Consider the following 16,352-nt stretch of genomic DNA (forward strand, 5'->3'; position numbering starts at 1 on the left):
ACAGGATTGCATTGTGTTCTGGGAGAAGTTGTGCTCCTTGTTGTTTACCATATTCCCAACTGGACAGTATTCCCAGATCCCCACCTCTTCTCCCTGCTCCCATCGCAGTTTTCCCAAGTCTCTCCCAAGCCTCCAGTCTCTCTCTGCCCTGGACTGACTGACTGCACACACATACCTTCCCCGACGTAGTCCTCTCTGAACACAGACAGCTCTTGTCTTGTTTCTTGCCGTCCTCCCCCAATTTGGGATGTTCCCTAGGGTCTGAAAAACATTCTCTCTTTCTGCCCTGCCAGCCACCCTGCTGGGGAACACAAGTGTTTCGCTACACCCGCAACAACATCTGATATTAATATGTGTATGTGACCGATAAAATGTTATTTGGTGGTGGCCTTCCAGCAAGGCTCGCCACAGCTGTTGTGTGGAGAGATGGGGAGGTGTGTGTGTACAGAGAGAGAGGTGGGAGCGACCCCAGGGGTGAGTTGTTTAGACCTTTGAAGACACGGCTGATGTGTGGACAATGAATCCCCCGCTCTCCTTCCCTCCCTCCCTCTTTCTCCTCCCTCTTCTTCAGAAAGCTCTAGATAGATGTGCCTTTTGGTCCTTTTATGAGACTGGTGCTTTTACACACCAGACAGACAGCAGTGTTCCCCTCTGTGACTGACTGTCTAGTGTAGTTTTAATATGTACTGTATATTAGTGTAGTACTAGACCTTCTAATGGACTAGCAGAAGCACCTGCAGGATCAGTTGTGTTGACTTACTATTGGAGACAGTAAAGTGTAGTGGTTCTGTTGACCAGCTAGCAGAAGGCTAGCCCTGGACCCAGACTAGCAGTGGCGTAAAGTGTAGTGGTTCTGTTGACCAGCTAGCAGAAGGGTAGCCCTGGACCCAGACTAGCAGTGGCGTAAAGTGTAGTGTTTCTGTTGACCGGCTAGCCCTGGACCCAGACTAGCAGTGGCGGAAAGTGTAGTGGTTCTGTTGACCGGCTAGCCCTGGACCCAGACTAGCAGTGGCATAAAGTGTAGTGGTTCTGTTGACCGGCTAGCAGAAGGCTAGCCCTGGACCCAGACTAGCAGTGGCGTAAAGTGTAGTGGTTCTGTTGACCGGCTAGCAGAAGGCTAGCCCTGGACCCAGACGAGCAGTGGCGTAAAGTGTAGTGGTTCTGTTGACCGGCTAGCAGAAGGCTAGCCCTGGACCCAGACTAGCAGTGGCGTAAAGTGTAGTGGTTCTGTTGACCGGCTAGCAGAAGGCTAGCCCTGGACCCAGACTAGCAGTGGTGTAAAGTGTAGTGGTTCTGTTGACTGGCTAGCAGAAGGCTAGCCCTGGACCCAGACTAGCGGTGGTGGTTGTTGCATCCTTCAGCCTGCTAACTCCCCTGGTCTCCTCCAGGCTGGATGCATCACACAGTGGAGCAGTTAGGGGACCAAGGCTCCAAGGACAGCTATGCCATCCAGTGTCTGCAGAAGTCACTAGAAGCAGACCCCAACTCTGGACAGTCCTGGTACTTCCTCGGCAGGTAAACGTATTTTCTTTCGTAAACATTTTGGCATTTTCTTTCGTAGTGAATTCCTGCTGGCTATTGTTTCCCTTTTAGCAAGTGTGTAAAACGTTAAACCGCTGTGTGTAGAATAAGACTCTGCCCTGAAGGTCTTTTCTCTCTTCAGCTCCTGTCTCACCTGTTTCTCTACAATCTATAGAGCTGTTTCAGAGCTGCTCCTCTGATCACGCTGATTTTTATTGATTCAAGTCTGTACTCTCTGGGAAGACAGCGTGTTACACAGAGACCTAATGATTAATAGCTCTGTAAATCTGACCTATTAATTAGATGGAATTTTTCCTTTCTGTTATTCCACACGCTTTTATAAAGGCTTTTATATAGTGCTTACTTATTGAATCCACTTATTTTAGTATAGATCATTAGACCACAGTTGACCTGGTTTGGCTAGTGTAGCAGACAGTGTTGCAGTGGATAGATGGCCTCCTGTCTGTAGTACAACTAAGGGCTGCAGCAGTATGTTGTTGTGTTAGCGGCTGTGAGAGAAGTTAATGGCTAGCAAGCAGGGTTTGGTAGGTTACTTTATAAATGTAATATGTTAGTTACTAGTTACCTGTCCAAAATTGTAATCGGTAACGAAACATTTGGATTACCCAAACTCAGTAATGATTACATTCCGTTACTTTTAGATTAATTTCCCCTTAAGAGGCATTAGAAGAAGACAAAATGTATGTTACCAATTGAACCACATCTATTGCAGGATAAATCAATGTTAAAGTTTACATAGCTGGTCATATATGGATGTTATATTTTACTATATGGGTTGGTTATGTAGGCTTCTTCTAACCCATCACTTTCTACTACATATAATAATATGATTAAATTACATCTTTACGTTAAAAACCAAAATCTATCAGAATTCCAGTCATTCCAATAAATGTTATACCCCTTGATCTTCAAGAATAGGACTTGGAAATATGGAAGTATAGATTAGCCAAATGGTTTTACCTGAGCATGACCCAAAACTAAGGATTTATTAGCCAGCCCTACTCTGTTGTTTATGATCGTGTTGTCATGGAGGACTGATTGGGCTCATTGATTCCAGTTGATAAATAAATGCTGCGCTCATGGAATGGCTTTGAGCACTACTGAAAAGTGTTTCGGAAGCCGTGTGGCTCAGTTGGTAGAGCATGGTGTTTGCAACGCCAGGGTTGTGGGTTCGATTCCCACGGGGGACCAGTACGGGGGAATGTTTTTAATCAAATGTATGCATTCACTACTGTAAGTCGCTCTGGATAAGAGCGTCTGCTAAATGACTAAAATGTAAATGTAAAATGTTATTTATATGTGAAAAATGAATGCCATATGCTGCATTTGCTATAGGCCTGTTGCTTACCTTTTCGTTGGGGACACTTTGATATCTTGATAATATGCAGCTGTTTAAAGGGCAAATCAACAAATCTGTTTTGGTAAAAAGCTGAGGGATGGGCCTGGAGAAATGTAACCACTCAGATTAATAGACAGAGCTATTAATTCAAGGACTGACCATACATGATATGAAGATTATTGTTTTAACCATGTTATGAGGCTGTACAGCGTTTATTTACACTACCGGTCCAAAGTTTTAGAACACCTACTTCAAGGGTTTTTCTTTATTTTCTACTATTTTCTACATTGTAGAATAGTAGTGAAGACATAAACTATGAAATAACACATATGGAATCATGTGTTAAATAGGGTTAAGTGTTAAACAAATCAAAATATATTTTATATTTAAGATTCTTCAAATAGCCACCCTTTGCCATGATGACAGCTTTCCACACTCTTGGCATTCTCTCAACCAGCTTCTCCTGGAATGCATTTCCAACAGTCTTGAAGGAGTTCCCACATATGCTGAGCACTTGTTGACTGTGTCGTGTCTTTGGGGTACCATTAAACTGAAGACATGTTTATCAATTAACTCCCTGTAATTATTATCACGCGATTAAACTAATTAATCGTTTAATTGTAATTAACTAGGAGATCGGGGTACCAAGGAAAATACTCAGATTACAAAGTTATAATTTTCCTAATATAACTTTCCTATATTATAGTATAGGCCGATTATCTTCTGGTTTAAATGGTGTATTTTACCTCGAGTCCAGTCTCATTCCAAATGTCGTAAATTGTTGTATCTGCACGAACCCAGTCTTTACTAAAATCATCCATACATCAATTGTCTTAAAATCATTTATTTACTACACTAAGTAATTAACAGAAAACATACAAACAGTAATTATCGTCACAAAGGATTGGTATAGTAATGTGCCCTAATGGCTAACAGGCATGGCTGGTCTGTTAGACAATGGGTCATAAACGGTCAGCTGAGAAGGTACACAGAGTTCATTAATATTAACAATTGACAATTGAAGGCTCACTCATTCGGGAACAATTGCAATCAATATATATTTACGCTCATGTGCCGTCGGGATCCTTGTTCGAGCGTCGTTCTGATGGAGAGTTCTCTCTCTCTCTCGGTTAGAATGGATATTTCAAAGCGACATTCATTAATGTCGTTATAGAATGGATGTTTCGTTGGTCTTCGCGTTCGATGATATAATTTACTTAGCTGCAGACTAATAATTAATATCAAAGACTTGTTCTTATTCTGTCGGTCTCGATAGTCTAAAAGTTAACCACGTGGTATAGTTCACTTTCAGTAGAGGAATTGGATGGTAAAACCTATTGGCCATGGAGTGGAGGCCTGTTCTGGAGAAATGTAGCTCAGGGTATAGTTTTATAGTGACCCTTGAACAGGCTTGTCAAATGACGCCTGGTCCTGTCTGTGTCCCTTGGGGGGCGTGCCGATGGCTGAGTGAAGCTTGGTACAGAAATCCAATTCTATCACATTAACATCAGTACATAGCATCTCAATGTATTACAAATAGCTTTATCCTTATTAATACATTTTATACAACCATTATGATGCAATTCTCATCGCTGAGGCTATTATATAAACAGTTTTATGGTAATATGGCTATATTGTCTCTTCTGAGTATCACAAAATTGTACCAAGCGGACCAGTTCGTAGCTGGATTCTTCACCAATCTTCCATACCTTCTCCAGAACACACATGTCGCTCGGTTCTCCAATTCTATGAGTTGGAAGAATTTCCTTTGTCTCTCTATGAAACATGTGGTAGGAGATTCTCCTCTTAGAGTTTTTACAACCCTTTCACACAGGGCCTGGGTTGGGGGGAAGGTAGGTTGGGGGATGGTACAAAGGGGAGGGATTCAACTGTCCTCCCTGTACCCAAAGAGGCCAACGTCATGACAACTGCTTTTCCTTCACTCTGCGGTCCAGCTCACCCCAAACCATGTTATATTTGTGGTTCTGATGGAGTATGACAGTTGAACTAAGCTTATGAAGCGTTTGTAGGTTATATTATTCAAGAATGAGTGGGTATATATATCCAGTGCCTTCAGCAGGGTTGCACATTTTGGGGAGTATTGAGGTGGAAACTTTCCAGGGGAATTAACGGGAATATATGGGAATTAACGGAAAAAGATGCAAATTAATATTAATACCATTTAAATGTAATTTGCATTGGATATATTTACCATATCATATGGAGACAGAAACATAAACCTTTTACCTTATCAAAATTGAATCATTTGCAATTGTCTAATCTTTCCTGTAGAAATAAATAAAAAACAATTTAGTTACGATTTTAACTTTAATTAAATGATTCGACTCTTCTCATGGGATGATTTCACTGAACAACAAAAGAAAGTGAATATTGAAGGATCCAAATGATCCAGGAGTTTTAGGTTGCTTACCACTCTCTCCCAAAATACATCATCCAGGAGGATCCTCTTGATGGGGCTGTCCATATTGGCAGACTGTGATATGGCCATTTCTTGGAGAGACTCCTTCCCCTCCAGGAGACTGTCAAACATGATGACAACACCACCCCAATGGGTGTTGCTGGGCAGCTTCAATGTGGTGCTCTTATTCTTCTCACTTTGCTTGGTGAGGTAGATTGCTGCTATAACTTGATGACTCTTCACATACCTAACCATTTCCTTGGCTCTCTTGTAGAGTGTATCCATTGTTTTCAGTGCCATGATGTCCTTGAGGAGCAGATTCAATGCATGAGCAGCACAGCCAATGGGTGTGATCTGAGGGTAGGACTCCTCCACTTTAGACCAAGCAGCCTTCATGTTTGCAGCATTGTCTGTCACCAGTGCAAATACCTTCTGCGTTCCAAGGTCATTGATGACTGCCTTCAGCTCATCTGTAATGTAGAGACCGGTGTGTCTGTCCCTTGTGTCTGTGCTCTTGTAGAATACTGGTTGAGGGGTGGAGATGATGTAGTTAATTCTTCCTTTCCCACGAACATTCAACCACCCATCAGAGATGATTGCAATACAGTCTGCTTTCTCTATGATTTGCTTGACCTTCACTTGAACTCCGTGGAACTCTGCATCTAGCAAATGAGTAGATAAAGCATGTCTGGGTGGAAGGGTGTATGCTGGGTTAAGAACATTCAGAAATCTCTTCCAATATATATTGCCTGTGAGCATCAGAGGTGAACCAGTTGCATACGCAGCTCGAGCAAGACATTCATCAGCATTTCTCTGTTTCTCCATTGAGTCAAAAAAACTTCTGATTCCAGGAGGACCATGAGCTGTTGCTATCGATAAGGTGTCTGATTCATCATTTTCACCTTGTATAGAAGTAGAGTGACTTTTGTCAGAGGTTGCATGTTGTGAGCGCTGAGGGAACTTTATGCACTTGGCCAGATGATTCTGCATCTTTGTTGCATTCTTCACATATGATTTGGCACAGTATTTGCAAATGTACACAGCATGTCCTTCTATATTATCTGCAATGAAATGTCTCCACACATCAGATAGTGCCCGTGGCATTTTGCTGTAAAGATTAGAAAAAAACAAAATACAATTCCATGTACAGATAAATAGATAAGCAGTTAGATTAAACAACTCCTTTGTAAGATAATGTTTTCAAATGACACATGTATTGAAACAGGTGAATTAACACTCCTCAGTTAGCAGGCTCAAGCAAGCTAAAACTAACTAACAGAAATTGTTATGATTTAAAATGATTTAGAAATTATTTAAACACACTTTGCTGTAGGCTACTATTTACTAATTAACAAAAACAAAATATGTCATATAAAATATATTCACCCCACCCAGTATTGTAATCAAAACTTACCAGAAAGCATGAAGTCCTTGGCTCAGACAGTGTAGTAGTGTGGGCTCAATAGCATCTCATTAGTGTACAAGATCTTGAGAATCAGCTGTACATGTGATGAAGAATGCACTGTGCACGCAGAGGGTTGCATTTCCATTGAATTGGGGATAGTTTAACCAAAATATGCCACAAGACCAAGAATTGCCTTATGTGTATCCCACAAAAAAAGGTTCAACGTTATACGCTAACATTTTTGATGAATTTTAAGCAAAATTCCCAGGCTTAACTTACCATGGAAAATTTCCGCAACCCTAGCCTTGAGACAGCATTCACACCCCTTGACTTATTCCACATTTGGTTGTTATAGCCTGAATTTAAAATGGATTAAATTGATATATTTATTTTGTCACTGGTGTCGATACAATACCCCATAATGTCAAAGTGGAATTATGTTTTACTAAATGTTTACAATTTAATAACAAATGAAAAGCTGAAATGTCTTGTCAATAAGTATTAAACCCCTTTGTTATGGCAAGCCTAAATAAGTTCAGTAGTAAAAATAAGCTTAACAAGTCAAATAATTAGTTGCATTGATTCACTCTGTGTGCAATAAGTGTTTAACATGATGTTTGAATGACTACCTCATCTCTGTACCCTACACATATAATTATTTGTAAGGTCCCTCAGTCCAGCAGTGAATTTCAAACACAGATTAAACTGTGAGGTTTAAACAGGGAGGTTTTCCAATGCCTCGCAAAGAAGGGCACCTATTGGTAGATGAGTAAAAATAATAAAAGCAGACATTGAATATCCCTTTGAGCATAGTGAAGTTATTAATTACTCTTTGGATGGTGTATCAATACATCCAGTCACTACAACGATACAGGTGTCCTTCCTAACTCAGTTGCCAGAGAGGAAGGAAACCGCTCAGGGATTTTACCATGAGGCCAATGGTGACTTTAAAACAGTTACGGAGTTTAATGGCTGTGATAGGAGAACTGAGGATGGATCAACAACATTGTAGTTACTCCACAATACTAACCTAATTGACAGTGAAATGAAGGAAGCCTGTACAGACAAAAAAATATCGCCAAAACATGCATCCCGGTATCAACAAGGCACTGAAGTAATACTGCAAAAAATGTGACGACAGCAATTCACTTTTTGTCCTGACTGCAAAGTGTTATGTTTGGGGCAAATCCAATATAACACTGAGTACCACCCTCATCATGTTATGGGTATCGTTGTAATTGTTAAAGACTGGGAAGTTTTTTCAAGATTAAAAAAAGGAATAGAATGGCGGTCAGCACAGGCAAAATCCTAGAGGGGAAACCTGGTTGTCTGCTTTCCACCAGACACTGGGAGATGAATTCTCCTTTCAGCAGGACAATAACATAAAACAAAAGGCCAAATCTACACTAGAGTTGTTTACCAAGAAGACAGTGAATGTTCCTGAGTGGCCCAGTTACCGTTTTGACTTAAATAACTTGAAAATCTATGGCAAGACCTGAAAATGGTTGTCTAGCAATGACCAACAACCAATTTGGCAGAGCTTGAAGAATGTTGAAAAGAATAATGGGCAAATGTTGCAAAATCCAGGTGTGGAAAGCTCTTGGAGACTTACCCAGAAACACTCGCAGCTGCAATCGCTGCCAAAGGTGCTATTACAAAGTATTGACTCGAGGGGGGGTGAATACTTATGGAAATGAGATTTCTGTATTTCATTTTCAATAAATGTGCAAACATTTCTAAAATCATGTTTTCACTTTATCATTATGGGGTATTTTGTGTAGATGAGTTCAGGCTGTAACACAACAAAATGTGCAATAAGTCAAAGGGTATAAATACTTTCTGAAGGCACTACAGATTGTCCCTTTATTGTTTTTATTTCATTTAACATTTAGCTAGGCAAGTCCGTTAAGAACAAATTCTTATTTACAACGACGGCCTAGCCCGGCCAAACCCTAAGGCAGATGACGTTGGGCCAGTTGTGCGCCACCCTATGGGACTCCCAATCACTGCCGGTTGTGATTCAGCCTGGATTCCAACCAGTGCCTTAGACCGCTGCGCCACTCAGGAGCCTGAGCTAGGTGAGGTCGCTAGGTGAGACAACCTAGCGACCGTAGGTCGTAGCAAGTACATTTTCGCTCAATAAAGTAGTTATCGTCAAAGTTGGTGCAAGTAGGAAAAGTCAAGTGCAGGCCGTGGGATTTTTGCTATTGGTTGTTGTGTGATAGAACCACTGAATGCATGGTTCTGCATGAGCTGTAGTCACCCTTTGAGCTTGTAGATGTGCAGTTGCATAACTGTGTGTAGAGTGTTAGCTTTAGGGCTGACCCCATTTAGTCAACCGGTCAATTGTTTGGTTGATAGGCTGTTGGTCGGCCAAGATTTCTTTAATGGAGCACTAGCAGCAACAACAATAAATGGTGTACAAGACACCTGTCTCATTGGCTCCTGTTTGAGTGGACTGATCCATTGTGGAGGCTGTTGTAATGAGCTTTATTGGCATGGGAAGCATATGTTCACATTGCTAAAGCAAGTGGAATAGATAATAAACAAAAGTGAAATAAAAAATACGAAATGGACAGTAAACATTACACTTACAAAAATTCCAAAGGAATAGAGACATCTTATGTCAATATACAGTGTTGTAACGATGTGCAAATAGTTAAAGTTCAAAAGGGAAAATAAATAAACATACATGTGGGTTGTATTTAAAATTGTGTTTGTTCTTCACTGGTTGCCCTTTTCTTGTGGCAACAGGTCACACATCTTGCTGCTGTGATGGCACACTGTGGTATTTCACCCAGTAGATAAGGGAGTTTATCAAAATTGGATTTGTTTTGGAATTCTTTGTGCGTCTGTCTAATCTGAGGGAAATACGTGTCTCTAATATGGTCATACATTTGGCAGGAGGTTAGGAAGTGAAGCTCCGTTTCCACCTCATTTTGTGGGTAGTGTGCATATAGCCTGTCTTCTCTTGAGAGCCAGGTCGACCTACGGCGGCCTTTCTCAATAGCAAGTCTATGCTCACTGAGTCTGTACATACCGTAAATTCCGGACTATAAGCCGCAACTTTTTTCCCAGGCTTTGAACCTCGCGGCTTAAACAATGACGCGGCTAATATATGGATTTTACCCGCTTTCAAAATGTTTTTCTCCAAAAAAACACATTCTGTGACGTGCTCAGTTTTTTGGCAGCATGAAGCTTTCATTAGACCAATGAAATTGCCGAACGGGTTAAGGTCAAACAACTTTTTTGTTTACTGTTTAGATTAAATCGAGCGCTCTCAAACTTCCCATCATTCTGATTACGGTAGTCATTTTGTCACCCTCATCATGGCAAAGACACGGAGAAATGCATATGATACAGCTTTCAAGTTGAAGGCGATTGATCTGGCTGTTGGAAAAGGAAATGGAGCTGCTGCACGGGAGCTTGGTCTTAATGAGTCGATGATAAGACGTTGGAAACAGCAGCGTGAGGAATTGACTCAGTGCAAAAAGACAAAGCTTACTGCTAATTAAAACATTTTGTTACAAGCTGTGTTTCGTTAAAGGCTTTTTTATTTTTGTTACAAGCCGTGTTTCGTTAAAGCCTGTGTAAAGTTAATTTGTTTCAATGTACCGGTAGGCACCTGCGGCTTATAGACATGTGCAACTTATTTATGTTCAAAATAAAAAAAAAAATGTAATTCAGTGGGTGCGGCTTATATTCAGGTGCACTTAATAGTCCGGAGATTACGGTAGTCAAAGCTTTCCTTCATTTTGGGTCAGTCACAGTGGTCAGGTATTCTGCCACTGTGTAATCTCTGTTTAGGGCCAAATAGCATTCTAGTTTTCAGTTTTTTGTTAATTCTGTCTCTCGTTCTTGCAACCTCGCTCCCTCTGTTTCACTCTCGCTCCCTCTGTTTCGCTCCCGCTCTCGCTCCCCCTCTCTCGCTCCCCCTCTCTGTCTCGCTCCCCCTCTCTCTCTCGCGCCCTCTAAGTCTCGCGCCCTCTCGGTCTCTGACAGTCTGACAGTATCTCTCTCTTCATACTCATATTGATAGTACTAAGCATAATGTGTGTTCTCTCCAGGTGCTACTCCAGTATTGGGAAAGTCCAGGATGCCTTCATCTCCTACAGACAGTCCATTGACAAGTCTGAGGCCAGCGCTGACACCTGGTGCTCCATAGGGTAAGACCTGACACACTGCAGCCAGCGTGTACTCACCTATCATCTGTCTGTAGGAACCTTGGAGAAGTCTTAAAGGATTACTCAATCTGAAGGCTTATAGGTGTTGGCCATGGCAACAGGAGGGAGGTAGTGGTCCCTAGAGTTAAATATGGATAGACTTGGCGTGTGGCCACCCGAGGGAGGGAGGACACTAAAAACTCCATGCACTCCCCCTCTCCCATCACTTGCTCTTTCTCTCTTCCTTCTTCCCTCCCTCCCCTCTCTCTCCTTTCCCTCCCCTCTCTCTCCTTTCCCTCCCCTCTCTCTCCTTTCCCTCCCCTCTCTCTCTTTTCCCTCCCCTCTCTCTCCCTCCTCTCTTTCTTCCCTTCCCTTCCTACCTTCCTTCCCCTCTCTCTCTCTCTCCTTCCCTCCCTCCCTTCGCACCCTCCTGCCCTCCCTCCCCTCTCTCTCCTCCCCCCCTCCCTCCCCCAGTGTTCTGTACCAGCAGCAGAACCAGCCTATGGACGCTCTGCAGGCGTACATCTGTGCAGTGCAGCTGGACCACAGTCATGCGGCTGCCTGGATGGACCTGGGCACGCTCTACGAGTCCTGCGGGCAGCCGCACGACGCCATCAAGTGTTACATCAACGCCACGCGCAGCAAGGCCTGCACCAACACCGCTGTCCTCACACACCGCATTAAGCTGCTGCAGGTAGGCATGGATGCAGAGAGGGAGGGATACACACACACACACACATGCAGAGATATGAAAACCCTCACACACACACACACCAAGCAGAAGCAAATGATTTGACTGTCTGTTTTCTGTTAAACGTAGTGCTGTGAGTTGTGTTGCAGTGTTTGTATGTGTTTTAAAGCCAATGACATTATTCACTCTCTGAAAGAGTTGTATTTTATACATGTGTGTATCCTTGTTTATTGTACAGGATGTGATTATTCAGCTTTTTTATTTGAATCATTGAGATATGAACACTTGATTCATATTGATGCGATACTACACATTCTCACCAGTAATCGTAAGACATAATCTCATGGCATTGACCATTCTTTAAGTGATTATTTTCATTTGACTTCATCTCATCTCTGGAGAGGCTGTATTTCATGTGCAATTACCTATAGTGAAACAAGGTGCTCAGTCAGTGGGTTGTCCTACCATAACGTAGAGCAGTACTGAAATGTGTCTTTATGCCATTCCCCCTCCTATAGGCTCGGTTGTGTAACCCTCAGACAGGTAGTGTTGCGGGGGGGGAGGGTGGTAAAATGCTTCCTAGTATTGAGGAGGCGTGGAGCCTGCCCATCCCCGCTGAGCTCACCTCCAGACAGGGGGGCCTGAACACTGCAGCAGGCAGCCCAGGGCCACAGGCACAGCAGCAGGTGAGACCTCTAGAGACACACACACCCCCCCCCCCCCCCCCCAGCTAACAAACCCCTGTTTCTACCTAAACTAACCTGTCCTGGTGCATCTTAATAGCTTTCATCTTTCCTCGTCTTCCTCCTCTCATTGGCACTGATCTGCAAACTCAGGATAGTTGAATACAGTGGATGCCCTCTAGCAATATATACATTCACCTGACCGGTCTAGAAACGTTTTGCATCAGTGCAGACCAACCAAAGGAGTTGAGTTGAGAGAATCCCCCTCACAAACACTAAGCTCACATACAGTAGATTTACTAGGTGTAATTCTCTGGTTCATAATACAGTAGATTTACTAGGTGTAATTCTCTGGTTCATAATACAGTAGATTTACTAGGTGTAATTCTCTGGTTCATAATACAGTAGATTTACTAGGTGTAATTCTCTGGTTCATAATACAGTAGATTTACTAGGTGTAATTCTCTGGTTCATAATACAGTAGATTTACTAGGTGTAATTCTCTGTGTGGTTCATAATACAGCAGATTTACTAGGTGTAATTCTCTGTCTGGTCCATAATACAGCAGATTTACTAGGTGTAATTCTCTGGTTCATAATACAGTAGATTTACTAGGTGTAATTCTCTGGTTCATAATACAGTAGATTTACTAGGTGTAATTCTCTGTGTGGTTCATAATACAGCAGATTTACTAGGTGTAATTCTCTGTCTGGTCCATAATACAGCAGATTTACTAGGTGTAATTCTCTGTGTGCTTCATAATACAGTAGATTTACTAGGTGTAATTCTCTGTGTGGTTCATAATACAGTAGATTTACTAGGTGTAATTCTCTGTGTGGTTCATAATACAGTAGATTTACTAGGTGTAATTCTCTGTCTGGTCCATAATACAGTAGATTTACTAGGTGTAATTCTCTGTGTGGTTCATAATACAGTAGATTTACTAGGTGTAATTCTCTGTGTGGTTCATAATACAGTAGATTTACTAGGTGTAATTCTCTGGTCCATAATACAGTAGATTTACTAGGTGTAATTCTCTGTGTGGTCCATAATACAGTAGATTTACTAGGTGTAATTCTCTGGTTCATAATACAGTATATTTACTAGGTGTAATTCTCTGTGTGGTTCATAATACAGTAGATTTACTAGGTGTAATTCTCTGGTCCATAATACAGTAGATTTACTAGGTGTAATTCTCTGGTTCATAATACAGTAGATTTACTAGGTGTAATTCTCTGGTTCATAATACAGTAGATTTACTAGGTGTAATTCTCTGGTTCATAATACAGTAGATTTACTCGGTGTAATTCTCTGTGTGGTTCATAATACAGCAGATTTACTAGGTGTAATTCTCTGTGTGGTTCATAATACAGCAGTACAGGTCATAAGTCAAGTCCTTTTCTCACTCACCCCATCTCCTCACCCTGACTAGCTGTTTGACATGACATGACAGAATGAATGTAAACTACTGATATGCTGTTGATATCTGTTAGTGACTATGAATATTTAATTCCTTGTCAACTTGCATGTCTTGTCTTTTTTTCTTGGATGACCGTTTGACATTAAAACTACCATGGCACCAAAGGTTTGATGGTAAACGGTGGTAACCCAGATATTTTTGTTCCTTAAGTTTCTCACATTAAAATTCATCTCATTCCTCTTGCCAAGAAAAATACTTTCACACAGTTTGTTGGCTATGAGATTCCTGATTAGAAGTATCACTTAGGTTGTTGTCAGGATTGTGGCATCTGCTCTGACCCCCTCCTCTCTTCCTTCCCCCCATAACCCCCACACTCCTCTCCTGCCTCCCCTTATAACCATCCCACTCCTCTCCTGCCTCCCACATACCCTCCTCTCCTTCCTTCCTGCCTCCCCCCTATAACCTTCCTCTCCACTCCTGCCCCCCCCCTCCCTCCTCTCCTGCCTCCCCCTATAACCTTCCTCTCCACTCCTGCCCCCCCCATACCCTCCTCTCCTTCCTTCCTGCCTCCCCCCTATAACCTTCCTCTCCACTCCTGCCCCCCCTCCCTCCTCTCCTGCCTCCCCCCTATAACCTTCCTCTCCACTCCTGCCCCCCCTCCCTCCTCTCCTGCCTCCCCCCTATAACCTTCCTCTCCACTCCTGCCCCCCCTCCCTCCTCTCCTGCCTCCCCCCTATAACCTTCCTCTCCACTCCTGCCCCCCCTCCCTCCTCTCCTGCCTCCCCCCTATAACCTTCCTCTCCACTCCTGCCCCCCCCCCTCCTCTCCTGCCTCCCCCCTATAACCTTCCTCTCCACTCCTGCCCCCCCTCCTCTCCTGCCTCCCCCCTATAACCTTCCTCTCCACTCCTGCCCCCCCTCCTCTCCTGCCTCCCCCCTATAACCTTCCTCTCCACTCCTGCCCCCCCCCCCCTCCCTCCTCTCCTGCCCTTCCAGGCATGTAAGCCCCACCAGGTAGGTGAGGTAGGCCAGGTACAGACACAGGTCTCTCCCCATCCCTGCCACACTGACAGTCAGGCCAGCCCTGCCAAGAGGAAACGCACCACCAGCCCAGCTAAGGTAGGGTTCAGTCTTTTACCCAGCCCAACTGATATATTTACAGTGTAAAGATGGTTAAAACTGCTGATTTTAGTGACAATGCTTTGATTTATAAAATCGCTTTTATAAATCAAAGCATTGTCACTAAATCAGCAGTTTTAACCATCTTTACACTGTAAATATCTTGTCTCCAAGTCCAGCATTTACATGTCAATTAAAACAGGTTTGAAAAGGAGGATTGTGGGAAAGCAGAACACAAAACTGCATTAAGGAGAGGGTACTCCTGCCCCTGGTTCAGTGGCGATGAATAACCCTAAACCAGGGTTATATTCATTAAGGCATTCATTCATTAAGGAGAGGGGACTCCTGCCCCTGGTTCAGCGGCGATGAATAACCCTAAACCAGGGTTATATTCATTAAGGCATTCATTCAAATGTCTTTCACCGGATAACTAAAGTGAGTGTTTCTTATTGGACATAGTCCCGCCCTTTTTCAGTAAGTTTTCATCCATTTGGTGCCTAATGACAACAATCCAGCTCGGGTACTAAAGCCTGGGAACTATCCACTCCATCACACAACTGGTGAACGCAAAAAGGAATGACGCTGAAACGTTTACAAGGTATATTGACGAGCATCTCTCTCTTCTTTCTCTCTCTCTCTCTTCTCTGAGCACAGAGTGATGTACAACAGCAGATCCCCAGCTGGTACCTAACAGCACAGAGACTACAGGTGGGTTCTTCTCTGTCAGAGTCAGACCTGAACTGTATTTGTTAACCCCTGTAGGTCTAAGCCCTTAAATTGCAATATCTACTAAGTTAACATATGGAATTTTTAAGATGATGAAGCCATTTGATTGTAAATTTTAGGACCCCTGTAGGTATAAAAATAAGACATAAATATATCTAAACTCAGCAAACTGTTTATTTTCAGCAAACTTAACATGTTATGTTCATACAAATATTTACACAAGATTCAACAACTGAGACATAAACTGAACACGTTCCACAGACATGTGACTAACAGAAATGGAATCATGTGTCCTTGAACAAAGGGGGGGGGGGGGTCAAAATCATAAGTAACAGTCAGTATCTGATGTGGCCACCATCTCCTCCTCATGGACTGCACCAGATTTGCCAGTTCTTGCTGTGAGATGTTACCGCACTCTTCCACCAAGTCACCTGCAAGTTCCCGGACATTTCTGGGGGTATTGGCCCTAGCCCTCACCCTCCGATCCAACAGGTCCCAGACGTGCTCAATGGGATTGAGATCCGGGCTCTTCGCTGGCTATGGCAGAACACTGACATTCCTGTCTTGATGTCTGTGAATTGAACCATTTTCCTGTCCTGCTAAGCATTCGAAATGTAACGAGTACTTTTAGTTGGCAGAGAAAATGTATGGATTAAAAAGTACATTTTCTTTATGAATGTAGTGAAGTAGAAGTTGTAAAAAATAGTAAATTAAAGTACAGATATCCCAAAAAACTACTTAAGTAGTACTTTAAAGTATTTTTACGTAAGTACTTTACACCACTGGTTCTGGGTTACCTTCAGACAACGCCCCCTGAAGCTCGTGTGCGCCGTAGAGCAGATCAAA

General features: G+C 42.7%; 1 protein-coding gene across 8 annotated transcripts in view; it reads left to right on the forward strand.

Annotated features, from left to right (window-relative positions):
• LOC115161303 (lysine-specific demethylase 6A) overlaps window positions 1-16,352 on the forward strand; it is a 99,467-nt gene that overhangs the window by 56,920 nt on the left and 26,195 nt on the right. For 6 of the 8 annotated variants that reach the window (XM_029712173.1, XM_029712175.1, XM_029712177.1 and 3 more), the window contains 6 exons: window positions 1,389-1,515; window positions 10,773-10,871; window positions 11,343-11,562; window positions 12,078-12,245; window positions 14,658-14,780; window positions 15,435-15,488. In XM_029712173.1, the coding sequence (XP_029568033.1) occupies window positions 1,389-1,515; window positions 10,773-10,871; window positions 11,343-11,562; window positions 12,078-12,245; window positions 14,658-14,780; window positions 15,435-15,488 (791 nt within the window). The remainder of the gene's footprint in view (window positions 1-1,388; window positions 1,516-10,772; window positions 10,872-11,342; window positions 11,563-12,077; window positions 12,246-14,657; window positions 14,781-15,434; window positions 15,489-16,352) is intronic. The other 2 variants (XM_029712180.1, XM_029712181.1) reach the window with 1 other exon arrangement.

The sequence above is a fragment of the Salmo trutta genome, chromosome 24 (assembly GCF_901001165.1).
Source record: "Salmo trutta chromosome 24, fSalTru1.1, whole genome shotgun sequence".
NCBI lineage: Eukaryota > Metazoa > Chordata > Actinopteri > Salmoniformes > Salmonidae > Salmo > Salmo trutta.